Below are 14,964 nucleotides of genomic sequence, written 5' to 3' on the forward strand. Positions count from 1 at the left end.
ACTTAGAAAAGCTGATTATTCCCACTCCACGCCTCAAAGTGATCGAGCAGTTCCCTGTACTCAGCCTATTGTCCATCACTGGCCCATCCCACAACTGCAGAGTCATCCAAGTATGTCCTGAGGTGACGGGGCTGAGTTGTGCTGGAAGTCTGATGTGTACTGAGTGAAAAGAAACTGTGAGGGTACAGACCCCTATGGTGCTTCATGTGCTTATGACAACTTTCTTGGGCACACCACTTCTCAGTCTGACAAATTGTGGTTTGGTAGACAGGTAGGTGCTACTTAGAAGGCCGGAGTTATTTTGTTACAATTGGCAGCTATGAATCTGAGAGAGTGGCCATGACTTGTGGAGTCCCCCACGGGTCAATTCTTGGACCTCTTCTGTTTAACTTGTATATGCTCCCTTTGGGTCAGATATTGCAGAAGTTTAACATCAATTATCACAGTTATGCAGACGATACACAACTTTATGTGTCTCTGTCACCGGACGACTGCAGCCCAGCAGACGTACTATGTCAGTGTCTGGAGGAAGTAAACACCTGGATGAGAGAGAATTTTCTACAATTAAATGAAGACAAAACTGAGATCATTCTGTTTGGTAGCAAAGAGAAGAGGGTCAGCGTTGGTAAATATCTTGAGACTCGGGACCTTATAATCACTGACCAAGTTCGTAACCTCGGAGTGTTGATAGACTCAGATCTGACTTTCAGCAGCCACATCAAAGCTGTCACCAAGGCAGCTTTTTACCATCTCAGAAACATCAACAGAATTAAAGGTTTCCTCTCCCAAAAAGACCAGGAGAAACTCATCCATGCATTCATCTCCAGCAGACTCGATTACTGTAATGCTCTTTTAACTGGACTTCCCAAAAAGAGCATTAAACATCTGCAGCTCATCCAGAACGCTGCTGCTAGAGTTTTAACCCGGACTAAGAGATCTGAACACATCACACCAGTTTTAAAATCTTTACTCTGGCTTCCAGTCATTCACAGAATAGATTTTAAAAGCCTGCTGATGGTTAACAAATCCCAGAACGGTTTAGGCCCAAAATACATCTATGATATGTTCAGAGAATATAAACCCAGCAGAGCTCTTAGGTCCAAGGACTCAGGTCAGCTGGTCCAGTCCAGAGTCCAGACTAAACATGGAGAAGCAGCATTTAACTGTTACGCTGCAAACAAGTGGAACAAACTGCCAGTGGAGATTAAACTTTCACCAAATGTAGACATTTTTAAATCCAGGTTAAATCCATTTCTTTTCTCATGTGTCTATGCATGAAATCTGCACGATATCTTTTAACTTATCTAGACTGTTGCTTGTTTTTAAATTCATTTAAATGATTTTATTTGATTCTCTTTATATTCTTTTATGTATTTTTAATGCTTCTTACACTCCCTGCTGCAATGCTTTTATTTTATGTAAAGCACTTTGAATTGTTTGTACATGAAATGTGCTATACAAATAAATTTGATTTGATTTGATTTGATTTAGACAGTAATGCAGGCAATTGTGGAGGCATTCCCCTGTATTTACTAGAGTTTCTTACAAAACAGTGCAAGCTGAATTGTATTCAAAGCACTGGAGAAATTTAGGAGATGGATTAGATTAGTAGGTACCAGAACAAAGCAGGATGTCCTCCATGGAGCACAAACTTTCTCCTGACTTAGACTAAGGTTAAAGAGGTCCTGTACAGTCCCACATAGCCGTCTTGGGAACACTCAGGCTGATGCTATTTGGACCTGCAACGTTGATCCCGTTTGGTCTCTCCAGCTGTCTGCTCACTAACTACTGGTGATTGAAAGGCTGTGAGGGGAGGTAAAAGAGGCCACAGTGTGTGTTCTGATATGGTGGGAGATGTCGGTGAGGCTTTGTTAAGATCAATGACTGAGGTGCAGGGTGACACTCTGGAGGTGAGACAGGGAAACAGTGGGTCACCAGCAGGAGAATAATGAGTATTGTTGCCTCAAACTTAGCAGTCTGTCTAGTGAGTAAGTGTATTGACATTGCATGTTTCGGCAGCAAGAGTAACAAAGTGCTTTTCAGTGAACACCCAAATGCAAAGAGATGACAGTTTAACAAAAAACAAATGTAGGCAAAAGTAAAGGCAAGACCAAGACAAATTGTAAACAAGGAAATTCAGCAACAGCAGTTTCTAAGAAAGAGGTCATAAGATGCTTTTTTAAAATGTCCACAGTGCTCACAAAACTTAAATCAAATTGTAGAAAGTTCCAAAGCTATGGCCTTTGTTTCCTAACTACAGTCCATTTAATGGAAAGTAAAGCTGGGTGTGTTTAGAGCAGGATTATGTTCCATTGACGGTGTGCTACATTGTTGTCCACGGCTTCTCTATCAGATCAAGCTTCTGACCTCAAAAAAGGCAGATGATGAAAGGGACGTTGCTAAATTCAAGCCTTTTAAATCGTCTGGTGGCAAATTTGTTTTCTTTTGTCTTCTATTCTTTAACGTTTCAGATTTGTGTCTCCGTAAAGTAGTTGCTGAATTGGTTTGAATGTGAACACAATATAAGATATGATAACATTCAATTACATTAAGCTGTGTAGACCAACCGTTAATAGACTGATTTATTGAATCACTTTTTTATTACTACGCCTTCCATAGGTGAGAGACAGGGAATTTACAACTGCAGTGCTAAACATTTTGGTCAACAGCATTTTTACTTCTGATTGGCAAATATTGTTGAATTTCAATCACAACAAGGCATTCAAAGACACGTCCACCTGCCTTGATGCGGAGGGCTAATTGCAGCCATGGCAGGCTGAGGTTGTCAGTGACACTGATTTGATTGTCAGACTTGAGCTTGTGCAAATACAAAACTTGGAGCCAATCAAAAACAGTGGCTAAAATGTGAGTCTGTTTTGCTTTTATGAATGGAGCCTGATAGATGTTGGGACTGACTCCGTGTGAGCCACGATGCTGTTGGATGCAACATTGCCACCTTGTTGACCTGCTTGGTTTTGACACATTTCAGACACTCCTGGACAGCAAAAAGAACCAAAGCAATAGGATTAATTCTATATTCCACAAATATGCTTTTCATTTAAAAGACCACATCCAGATGTGACCCCACTGTAATCATTTCATTAGTTGCAATGAGTTTTGTCTCGACTTCTGCAAGTCATTATAATTTATTATGTTTGTGATTTATTAATGTAACTCTTGTACATATAACCACTCTCCAACACCGAATACTATACATTTCTGGAAAAGATTTCTTGATATATTTCTTTTTTTTAGATTGTAGCAAAAATACTTACCTAGTAGGAAATCATTGCCCTCTGGTGGGCTGTCGCGGGATCGCAATTTTTACGTTGACATGGAGACATGTTTGGCATTTCAAGTTACCAGAACAAACTGTATCAAATAGATTCTGCGGTCTTTAATTGAATTGTGTCTGGTAGTCCCACCACGTGCCACTTTTTATCTCCTAAAATGGCAGCTATCAGGTTTGTTACTGATCCTCATGGAAGGGACTTTGAAAATATATGTACAGGACTTCCACAGAGTGCAGTATGTGTTTTTGTGGCTGCCATCCCATTTTGATTTGTCATTTTTGAGCATGAGTTGAAGTGAGCAAGCAAATGATTCAAGCACATCCAGCACAGTATGAAAATACCTCCTATATCATTATTAATAGTCATTTGCAAATTACTTCCTTGATTATTTTCGTCCTCAGTGCGTCAGACAACACCTTCTTAATGTACTTCATGGTGCAGTAGTCAGTGTTATCGATTAAAAAAGGATTTTTTTTAAAATTAAAAATTCAGACCTGCCATATGAGAACCGGCTGGCAAATATATTCCTTTATTGGTTTAATCTGTATCCCAATATCTCATGTAAGCTTATTTTTCATATTTAGTACGAATGCATATTTAGTTAATTTACTTCCTTCAGTGATGTTGTTGCAGTTCTTTCTTTTCTTAATGACACATTTATATGGGGCAGTTATCAATATAGGCTTTAAGCAAAGATAAATGGATAGACATTCCAGTTTATTTAGGAACAACGCGTGTTGAAACGAAAGCAAACGTAAAGGTAAAGTACTGTCTGCGGTTAAACTTTAACGCTCCTGTATCCGTGGATGACGTAAAGGCTGAGAATTCAGGCCACGCTGTCATTCGCAATGAATACACAGACGGTGATCACAATGAATAGTGTGTATTTGATACATTAACTGTATAGGGAAATGACTAAGTAAATATTTTCAGGATATTTGCAGAAAATACTCAACTCTTTCATTCACTGACACCTCGACTATATGTTTATTATGAAAATTCACCAGATTCGTTCGCATGGTGGGCAGATTTGGCAACAAATTAAAAAAATAATGTCCGTAAACGCACAAATAAGCTAATATAAAAACGGGAAGGTATTGGTATGTTAACCGTTTTTGAAGTCCCTGATATGACAACAAATTCACAACATCCAAGCGATCCCTGTAGCTTCAGCTGGAATTGTGCGCGCAAATTACGCAAGAGATTAGACCGATAGGGAGGATAGAAAACGAGCCACTTGGTTTGTCCATGTGGAGCCCACTGTAGGGTTTAAGAATGGGTCTGGGTTGCTACCTGTAGTCTTAACCTAAAGGAACGGGGTAGCGTTTTAAGAATGGGAAGAGCATTCCCCTTTAAACAACGTGGGCTGAGCTTCTTTGCACTTCTCGCTCCTATGGCAACCCAATAGATCAGCAGCATGAATATTCACAATTCACCTAATCGCACCCGGACTTTGGATCAGTGATGTCAGCGGTCCCTGGAATGCTCTACTGTATTTTGCGTGATTGTGTCGCTTTGTTTGAAGGCAGCTGGCAGGAGAGCTGGTGAGAGGAGCATCCCTCGTCGCGCATGACCTTTCCCTGGTCTCCATATCACCGTCGGTCGGCACGTCTCTCACATGTCACGCTAAGGTGACTTTCAAGCAGTTTTTTCCACTTTGCGCACAATGTCGGAGCTGCACAAAGATGCACATCGCGGACGCAGTGGCCAAGCGGGCCGCCCAGGCTGTGCGTGAGGACATATGCAAACTGTCAGGTAGTCTAATTATGAGAGCGAGTATCCCTCATCTGTTTAAGCGGAGCCGCGGCGGTTCATGTCATGTGCAGCAGGGTTTCGGGGATTCAGATTAGCTCCAGACTGATCGCTCTCACAGATACGGAGCGCGGGGCTGCCTGCAATAGTCGTTACAATACAGGTTAACAATCTGGATTTATTTTCTTTTCTCCCCTGTGTCTCAATGTCATAATGGACAGGTTGCACTCCTCCATGCGTAAAAGGCTCTACAGTTTGCCACAGCACATTGGACAGAAAGCCTCTATAATGGGTGAAGGAGAAGACGCAGACAAGGACACCCGGAGGAAGAGTATTAGGATGAAGCCTCTGCCGTCACCGACCTCTGGAGGAAGCTGCAAAGGCATCGGCGAGACCAAAAGTGGGGAGTCTCTGATCATGGAGACGGACATAGGGAGACCTACGAAGACAAGCTCAAATGGGGATTGCCGGAGATTTAGAGGCAGCTTCTCGTCCATCACAAGTCGGCATGTGCATGACTCGGACTCGGCTGAGGAGAGATGCCTCATCACTGAAGGGGATGTCACCCCGAGTGAAGAGAGCCCCCCTGGAGCTATAGGGGATGAGCAGCCGGATCAAGGTGCGCAAGGTGCCAGCGGTGGCGCCCAAAACGAATCCCCAGAGCAGCAGTCAGGGTTTATAAAGTTGGATGGCATTGATCAAATTCTGCCGGACGACGAGAGATTATATCAAGCGGGGTTCATACACAGACAGTTGGGAGCAATGCTTCAACCGGGGGTCAACAAGTTCTCCCTGAGGATGTTTGGAAGTGAGAAGGCTGTTGAGCGGGAGCAAGAGCGAGTTAAATCTGCCGGATTTTGGATAATTCACCCCTACAGTGATTTCAGGTAAATTTAACAAACCTCCTTTGCTCCTCTGTAGAATGGAGCTCCACCATGGTTGGCTTGCATAGGCCCAGATGTTTGTTTCTTTTTCAGGCCACTCATCAGCAGGAGTTACCCTTTCATTCTTAAATTCAGTTTTGCACCACCTACACCATCTTAGCCATCTTACTTACCTGCAGAAAGATGATATTTTACAAAGTTGAACATAAAAAAGTCGATTTGTTGCAATGTTTTTGAATAATTATTTTAACTTATAACTAATTTATGTTTCAACGATTTGTATTTGTAAATGCAATAACTAATATGTCATAGTTTTTCTCTTTATACATAGTAACAAGGAGGCCTGTAAACACACTATGTACAAGTACCAGGAATAAGAGGCAGTTGTGAGGCCCTCACTTCACACGCTTCACAGACTTACATATTGTTTTTCTCAATACTCTCTTCTCCTATTTTAAAAAGCAACAGAATTGCAATATTTTGAGCATAAACTGATAGAACAGACACCATATTTCCTGTCTGCATTACACAGTGTTGTCTAATCTAATGACAAACTCTGCAGCAAACCTGAATAAAGAAGTCAGAGAAAATCCCTGCAGATTTCTCAGTCTCTGTTGTTCGTGCCCTTGAGTTTGTTATTGGCTTTATGCTCCTCATTTATAGCCATATGGAGGCTCATAAATGGCAAGCAAAACGAGCTTTAAGATCCTTCATTTTTTCCTTTGCATTTTACATTGGTTGTTGTTAAACTGTATACAGTATGCTGTTGTATTTGCTGTATGTTCTCATGTTTACTGGATAGGCTTCCTAAAATGATTTGCCTTTGACTTAACAATGCTCCCACAATCTGCTTCCCTCAACCATCCAGTTCATTTAAAAAAAAAAAAAAGATAAAAAAAGATCCATTTATTCTGAGTATCTGGCTTTTATTGTAAGTTAATGAACCTTAGCTATTTTAATTGAATCGTAGAGCTTAATAATTCAAGAAATACTACGGCATAACGGGCTGCGTCGGCCTTGGCATTTACCTCACCAGTGTTTACTCCACATCATTTAAATCACGAAGACATCATGGAATTGCTGCAAGAGGAGATCTAAATTGTCATTGTTTCGCATGTTGCAGTATTTCTTATTTTCTGTGCCACTGGATGTGGTCTAGACTGCAGTGTGTTTGATTGGCTATGGTAGCGTATTGACATGCAATATGGAAACTTGATATCAAAAGCCTGTTTTTATGGCTTCAGAACAAGCTGTCTGACTTCTAAAGGCATTCGAGTCGTAGTTTAAGTTGCTCATAGGCATGTGGTGTGTGGAAAAGGCTAGATAAGCTTCTGCAGAGTATAGTAAACAGACTCATTTATCTGACATCGCTGGTTGATTTGTTTAGTTTAGTTATATATATATATGTGTATGTATGTATGATACCAACTTTGCTTACCAATCACTGTTTGCAAATCAGCACATAGTTGCAACATACCAGATGTATAGTACACTTTATACATTTGCCTTTTTTATTATGCTTCTCCCAGCTGTTTGTGTTTCCTCTGACCCTATTTGTTCTCTTACTCACTCTGTTAAATGTCATGAGAAAGGGTGATTTGGGGCTCAGGGAGATACTGAAAGGTCAGAGATTTGGCACTGCCCATTGGATTTGTCTTTGAGCACTATTCTGAAAAGGAGACTCTGTTCAACCCCGTTTTAAGCAAAACGGACGTTTGTGAGTCTTTCTCAGTCACTCGCACCAGAAATGAAGCAATAAATATAAATGCACTGCAGGAGAAGTTTTCTTAAAAATTAGGTTGGCCACCCACTTGTTTGGGTTGTGAGGCTGGATACTGTATATTACCATAATTAACATTTTGGCAATCTGAGAGTAGTTTGCTTGTGGAGTGAGCTCTCAACACTATATTTTGTTGTCACACAACTCTATAATTATAACCACAGATGTGACAATCAGTAAAAGGGTATACATTGAACAGTTAACTCTTTGGCCCTGTGAGTAAAATGAAAAAAAAAACAAAGCATGCATAAGCAATTATTTGTTATATATATATATATGTTTGCAGCTATTTAAGCAAATGAAAATAGTGCATCATGCGATAGCGAAGGAGAAATGTGACAGTTGGGCGCTTACATCTTCCAAAATCAGGATCAGAGACAAGAAAAGGGGACTGTAATTAAAGTGCGCAAGAAGATGAGTGGGACTTTTAAATGGACCCGGAGAGGAGAAGGGTCTCCATGAATAAGTTTTATTCCCATGTCTAAATTAAAACTCTGCCACTATAAGCTCAAATTAGAGTGTCACAGGGAATCACAGACTCATCGCCGTGCCGGAATTCAGCTAAATCTCCTCTTGTCAAGTTTTGTATAATGCTAAGAAGCAGGGGAGGGGCAATATCTTGCAAGGGAAAAGGGAAAATTAAAAATGGCATCATAATTCAATCTACAGCCTTGTTTCCAGATCCAAGGCTGAGCTTCCTCCTTCGACAGCACTCTGTTAGCAGATATGGTTAGTTTATGTAGAGCATCACATCTACAACACCCCTTAAAAAGAAAACAGCACAACATAACTGTCTGACTTTGGATTATTTCAAATAAGTATAATCATTAGCCCCCTAAAGCACCAGATGAGGAGGGGATTGTTGAACAACACATATGATTGGTGCTGAGATTACTGCTCCCACCACCCTTTTTAACATTGTGTGCTTTTGTTAGATATCTGCTCTGTGACTTTACTTGTCTCAGACATGAAAATGTGACTGCTTGTTATTTAAAAGCTTTTGTGTGAAAAGCCATGCTGAGCCCCATTAATGCTGCATGTGCTTCGTCCTTTTAGACCGATAATGCCTTTGGATAGACTATTTCACTGCTTGATTGGCAGAATGATACCCCTCTCACAGAATGGATTCAACATCTTCACATGATGAAAACCAGGTGATTATTATTTTCCCTACCTGTTTGCGCAAAGCCCTTTGAGTGGATTATGTCAAAGCAACAGCATTGTGTGGAGTCCCAGACAAATGAGGAGGCGCAATATTAGGATGCATCCCTCTGATCGTGAAGAGCCTTTTAATTATCTTGTGATTCTGAGCTAGAGGACACATCTGTTGGAAAGTCCTCCAAATTTCCCTGGAGAGATAGAAGAGAAGATGTTGCACATTAAACTTTCTTTTTTCTTTCTTTCCAGTAAAGGCTCTATTAAGCTTTACAACTGTGTTGCAAAAACTATCAGAGAGGGGGTCAGCTGTCCTACTCTATCTGTCAATCAGTTAAATCCCTTCACAGCAGTCAGACGAATCCTTCCATTCCTTCTGCAAAGTCCACTATTTTCAACATTCTCTTATTGCTCTCACACATCCACGTTGGTTTCCCAAATGACACTTACCTAGACGGTGGCGAGATTAAATCCTCTGAATGGACATCTTTTCATTTTGCCTCAGATATCCATGTTTTTATTTATCGATAATGCATATAAGAAAGTCAAGAAGATTTAGTTGTAGTTACAAATGCACATCCTAAAGCTTTTATGTGATAAGTTTACACAAGGTGGACTACACGAAAATGTTCACACTGTTCTTGACGGCATTACATTTTTATTAATTTAGCCACCTTCCAATATGGTGTATTCATACTCTTGTTAAGGCAAGTCACAGCATTTTGATATCCACTATAAGCCCATAGAAAGATTGTGTTTTTAAACAATTTCTCACATTATTAGAGAGGGTTTGTCGAGAGTCATCTTTTATGGAAAAACTTAGTGTGCTTAAGGAAAATATATGTGCAATGTCTATTTAATGAGACACTGGGGGAACATAATTCCCATTGTCGCTACTCTCTTATTTAAACCTTAACTTAAAGCTACAGTCGGCAGGTTTTCAAAATTGCGAGTCTAAAGTCGGAAAATTCGAACTGATACAACTTTCAGGTCCCTCCCCCAACCTCTAACAAGCTCTGAATCGCCCCCCAAACCCCTCCCCCTCTGTGGACGAGGTTGTGCACGTGAGTTCACACCAGTGTGAGCGCACACAAGCTGGGGCAGACTCATGCTCAGCAGCGTGTGCACAAGCTGTGATTGACAGGTAGGATTCCTCCACCCTAACTTGATTGGTTAAAAACAGCCAGGAGCGCTCGATTTTTGCAAGCATGATTACAGGCTTCAGAGGGAGCTACAGATTTTGTTATTTTTCCTAAACAGCCTATTTAATATTCTACTTCCAGAATCCCATGACAGTTCAAGCTAATATGACTAAAAAAAAGTTGCTGACCACAGCTTTAAGCTCTAGTTGGAGTCCCTATCGAGTATTAGCAGCAACTCAAAGCTCCAAGTTTTTGTTGAGCAAAGAGTACTCTTACTGTACGAGAATGTGTGCACGCATGTGCATCAGTTGGTATTATGTTTGTCAACGAGTGGGATCAGCATTCTCTATTTCAGTCAGGTTGTTGATAGTTGATTTGAGAATACATCTTGCTATTGATTTATTTGGTCCTCAAAGGGCTTTGAGTTTTCTATTGATGGAACAACATACACAGCTGCAACTAGAATGATTCCTCTTCTTATGATGGGGTAGATTGACTCGGAGTCTGAGTGAATTAGACAAAGGTCAACAAGAGGTTATGGCGAGCTAGACTCTACATTTGGGGTCCTTTTTTTAAAATCACTTTTTTCTTTTGATGCCTCAGCTAAGAAGTTTTGATTGTATAATCCATATGAGTTCAGAAAGTATGTATCAAATCCAGAACATAGACTCTTGGCATGGACCGTATTTTAGTCTGAGTCTACGCAGGAAAGTAAAGAAAAAGGCTGCTTGAGACTATACAGGATAAATGACACTCTTTCCTTTCCAGCTTCCATTAAGTAATTCCTTCTTTAATGGCGAGAGGGTAAAACACAAGGATTACAGATGATTCTGACTGGGTCTGAAAGTGGGGGAGTCAAAATAGGCTTCTGTGCTCATCCACCAATATCAGGAGCCAAGAGATTATTACAGCACAATTTATTTAATGAGGGAGCCCAGGGAGAATGTGCACGGCTGAAGGGCGGAAGGTGAGAAGTGGGCTACTGGAACAATCTAGACACAGACACACACATAACTACTGCGTCCACTAAAAGGTGTTTCTAGATCTTATTTTACAGAGTCAATTTTAACATCAATACAACATTTCACATGTAATCATTGCTTGAAAAAGCAATTAACAGCAGCACACAAATATAGTTGTATTCATCCAGTCATACCCAAGAGGGCATTCTTTACTCAATAATGGATAATGCAATAATTCAGCCTTCTGCATCATATGTTGTCATTGATATGACTAAATAATACATCTGTAGATATTACTGATTTTACTACTTAGACATTATCCATGTCTGATGAATCATGAATAAGTCTCCATCAATCAATGAAACTCAGCACAGTGTGTTTGAAAGTATTTATCAGCATTGATGCAATGAATAATTAAGATCTTTTGGGTTTAAATACCTCCCGTAGACTGTAGTTTCCCTCGGATGTTTCTAAGTCATGGTCCAGGCACACTATTTACAGAGGCTTTGGCGAAATACTGCAGTGAAAATTACATTTCTTGTTTGTTTTTGCCTGTTTTGAAGCCTCACGACAGCAATTTAGTAGTTCAGAACAAAAGGGCTCAGAACAAAACAGCCCATTCTTTTGAGCCCTATCTAGGTTTTAACCAGTATCAATTGTAAACTGTATTTCAACCCTGATTTGTCCTTCAGCTAGACAAAAAGATCGGCATTCTTTGAGACTTCATCTGTTTCACTTTCCAAAATAAAAATATTTTAAGCATCATTTGAAAAGAAATGTAACCAAAGCATAACTTTTTCTTTTTTTTTTCCTGGTCTGCATGTATGCTAAAGCCCTATGCCATTCCTTCACAGATACTCTGCTCCATCTATTACACGCAGGTTGACCTTTTCAGTCCTGCCCGTGTCTCAGGTGGATTCTCACATCGCCTGTCCTTCTGAAATTGGATTGTACTTTTTCTTATCACTCTAGATAGGAAATGGCCAAGATGTGAACCTGGCACCAATAAGCTGCTTCAGGGCATGATCACAGTATGAGAAACATGATAATAAAAAGAATTAGAATTTAGCTTGAGACGCTGACCAATACAAAGATAGTAACACGGGCAATTTCAGAGCCAATTACAAGAGTGTGCCGTGGCAGTATGTGTATGTAAATCATTTTGATGTCCATGTGTCATTTTATACTGGCGGTTACATTGGACTGTCAACATATTTCATTCTCCCACACCTTCACTGTCTTTCAGTCTCTGAATCCTTTAGACTTTTTACTTTTTCAGCAATGTGTTAAAAAAATAATTGTAGATAATCAAAATAACAGCCTCTATTTACTTTTAGCTTGACAACAAGCATTGGTGCACCTCTACAAACACATTTTTTATCTTAGTGAAATATGTATGCCAGTGGTCAGCCAGCCTAAGGTTTTGGACTATTGCCTGTGGTTCTTTCAAAGCATTCCGGCCTCTTGCTTGGAGCCTGGCTACCAGGTAAGGGGCACATCTCTATTGGCACACAGATAGTCCCCATTAATGATGATAATGGAGAAAACTAAACCTTATACTGTATATGCCAGCTGCTTAGACAAAAATCAGAGTTGCATGTTCTGTATGGGGACTGTAAGACAAAAAAACCCCACAAAGACAATTTTACAGTAGATGATTTTTGTGCAGCAACAGAGACCCGAGCTTGTGCTTGTGCCAGTGATAAACAAGGCACTCCTCTCGTCTTTATGTTCTCACTACGGAGTTATCAATGTTTTATCCCATTGCTTGCATCATTTTCTCCAGTATTCTTTGCAAAGCACACGTTGCAACAGGGATGCATTCCCTTCAGAGGAGACCTCTTCACAGTTTACTCTTGGAAAGCTTGGAAAGAGTGGGGTCTACTGAGAAACCATTGTGCTGAATATACAAGTGTGTGTGTGTGTGTGTGTGGCTTTTGCAATTCACAGGAAATACTTTAACAGATCAATGTGTTTGGCCTGGCCCTACCACACGCTGGGTGTCTAGAAGACTCAGACAAATAGGTGGTTTATGAGACATGCAGTAGTGAGAGACAGATTGTTCACTCTCCTCTGCTGTGTGGTGGCACTCCTGATTTATCTGCTCCATCTCCATAGTCAATAGCATGTCCTCTTTTTTTTTTCTCCACACAGGTTTTGGTTCTTTTTTTTTTCCACACAGGTTTTGGTTCAAAGAAGTTACCCAGTTTTTGGTTCTGTGGGAAGGCTGCCAAAAAGTTGACTGACATGAACAATCTAGAAAATTTGAGCTTGAAGATAAAAGCTGGACATAATAAAAAAAAAAAAGATAATTTTGTCACTGTTTATCTGTGACCAAAAGCCTCCATTTATTCTTACTAGCTTACTACAAGACAAATCTAATAAATCACATCTCCTCTCAGATTGTATACTTTTTTTTCTTTAATCTAAATAAAATGTGATTAAGTTATTTATTTTACAATAAGCGTCTTCGTTTGGATTTTTTTTCCATTACCATTAAAACAATATCAATAATGATCTTGTTTGCAGTATTACTTTAAATTTGCAACCTCTTAAATTTCCGGATCTCCGCATGATAATGACCTAAAATATCCTCACATATTTGCACAAATCATGAGTAAAAAAAAATAACCCCAATTAAACAAATAAGGCGAAAATCTTTTCCTTTTTTACATTTTATTAACAGAAAATCATCCAGCGTTACTTAACTCTGAGCTCCAAAGCTATGTAAACATCTAGCATTAGCAGTTAATTTGTAGGTATCATTAGAGTTGGGTGTTTTCAATCGACTGGATGACAGTTAGGTGGGCCCTGTTAGAAATCAGAGATCTTTACAAAGTATTGGTGGAAGTGTATCAGTGACAGAAAAAAATATTTTAGTTTTAGTTTTGTTGATGCTTATCAGTCTGAAAAAGGCGACAAAAGCATCCAGGGTCAGCTGAAAGTGAGGAAATTGAAGATACCCTCTCCAGGACTGGTCAAACAACAAAAATCACTCTAAGATAATGTGTGCAATAGTCGGCAAGTTCATGAAGTAATGTATGGTAAGTTTTCACTGAAAAAAATTAATAATAAAGTAATCCATTTTTTTACTGATTTGTTTAACAGGATACTGTTTATTGACCAGTGTTGGTCAAGTTACTTTTAAAAAGTAATTAGTTACAGTTACTAGTTACTGCTCCCAAAAAGTAATTGAGTTAGTAACTCAGTTACCACATTGTAAAAGTAATTAGTGACTCAGCAAAGTAACTGTGGTGTTATTTTTTTATGTTCTATAACGCTGTTACATTCTATAACATCTTTAACATCAAATATGTTTATATTAACTGATTGAAGAATAAAAACAATATATACAGTAATTTAGAACATTCGGTATTTATTTGAACTCAATAGATTGCAGCCTGCCATATGATGCATAGAAATAAAAACATAAATATTGAATATAAAATTCAAGTGCAAAATTAAGACACACAAATGTAAACTTGGGTAAAAAGAACCAAAGGAAAATCTGGCCATTAAAGGGACACTTTGGAATTTCTTCCCCCATCTAGTGGTGCAATTTTATTTTGCAAAGTCGAATGAATTTGCTCTCTAGCGCCTCGCGTTTTCAAATGTGCATTGCAACTTCTTGAACTACGGCAGGCGGTATGTGTCAAGATTCAAGAAGCTATAGCTTCAGACTCAAGGTCCATACAAACAAAAATACATCAAGACACACAGTACAAAGGATTACATAACACACATACAATAACACTATAAATACAGATGACAGATAACATGTCAGATAACATAAGTTGACATAGCCTTTGGTGTGCAAGCAATGCAATTAGTCATATTCCGGGAGTTACCGGAAGTGACGTCGACGCAGCGTAGCGTTAGCAGTGTGTAGTTGCTATCTGGAAAGTGTTCTTTTAAATAAACTCCCGGTAAACTTACAAACTTTCTAATGCCTCGTTTTGTGAGTTAAGAGCCTATGTGTACTACGGCAGAGGTTTG

General features: G+C 39.5%; 1 protein-coding gene across 1 annotated transcript in view; it reads left to right on the forward strand.

The window, feature by feature from the left end:
• Positions 1 to 5,217: 5,217 nt before the first annotated feature.
• The window catches only part of hcn4 (hyperpolarization activated cyclic nucleotide-gated potassium channel 4), an 80,681-nt gene continuing 70,934 nt past the window's right edge, over positions 5,218 to 14,964 (forward strand). Inside the window, exon 1 of the mRNA XM_075471826.1 lies at positions 5,218 to 5,932. Coding sequence (XP_075327941.1) covers positions 5,259 to 5,932 — 674 coding nt within the window. The 5' untranslated portion in view covers positions 5,218 to 5,258. The remainder of the gene's footprint in view (positions 5,933 to 14,964) is intronic.

This window comes from Odontesthes bonariensis, chromosome 1, assembly GCF_027942865.1.
Source record: "Odontesthes bonariensis isolate fOdoBon6 chromosome 1, fOdoBon6.hap1, whole genome shotgun sequence".
Taxonomy (NCBI): Eukaryota; Metazoa; Chordata; class Actinopteri; order Atheriniformes; family Atherinopsidae; genus Odontesthes; species Odontesthes bonariensis.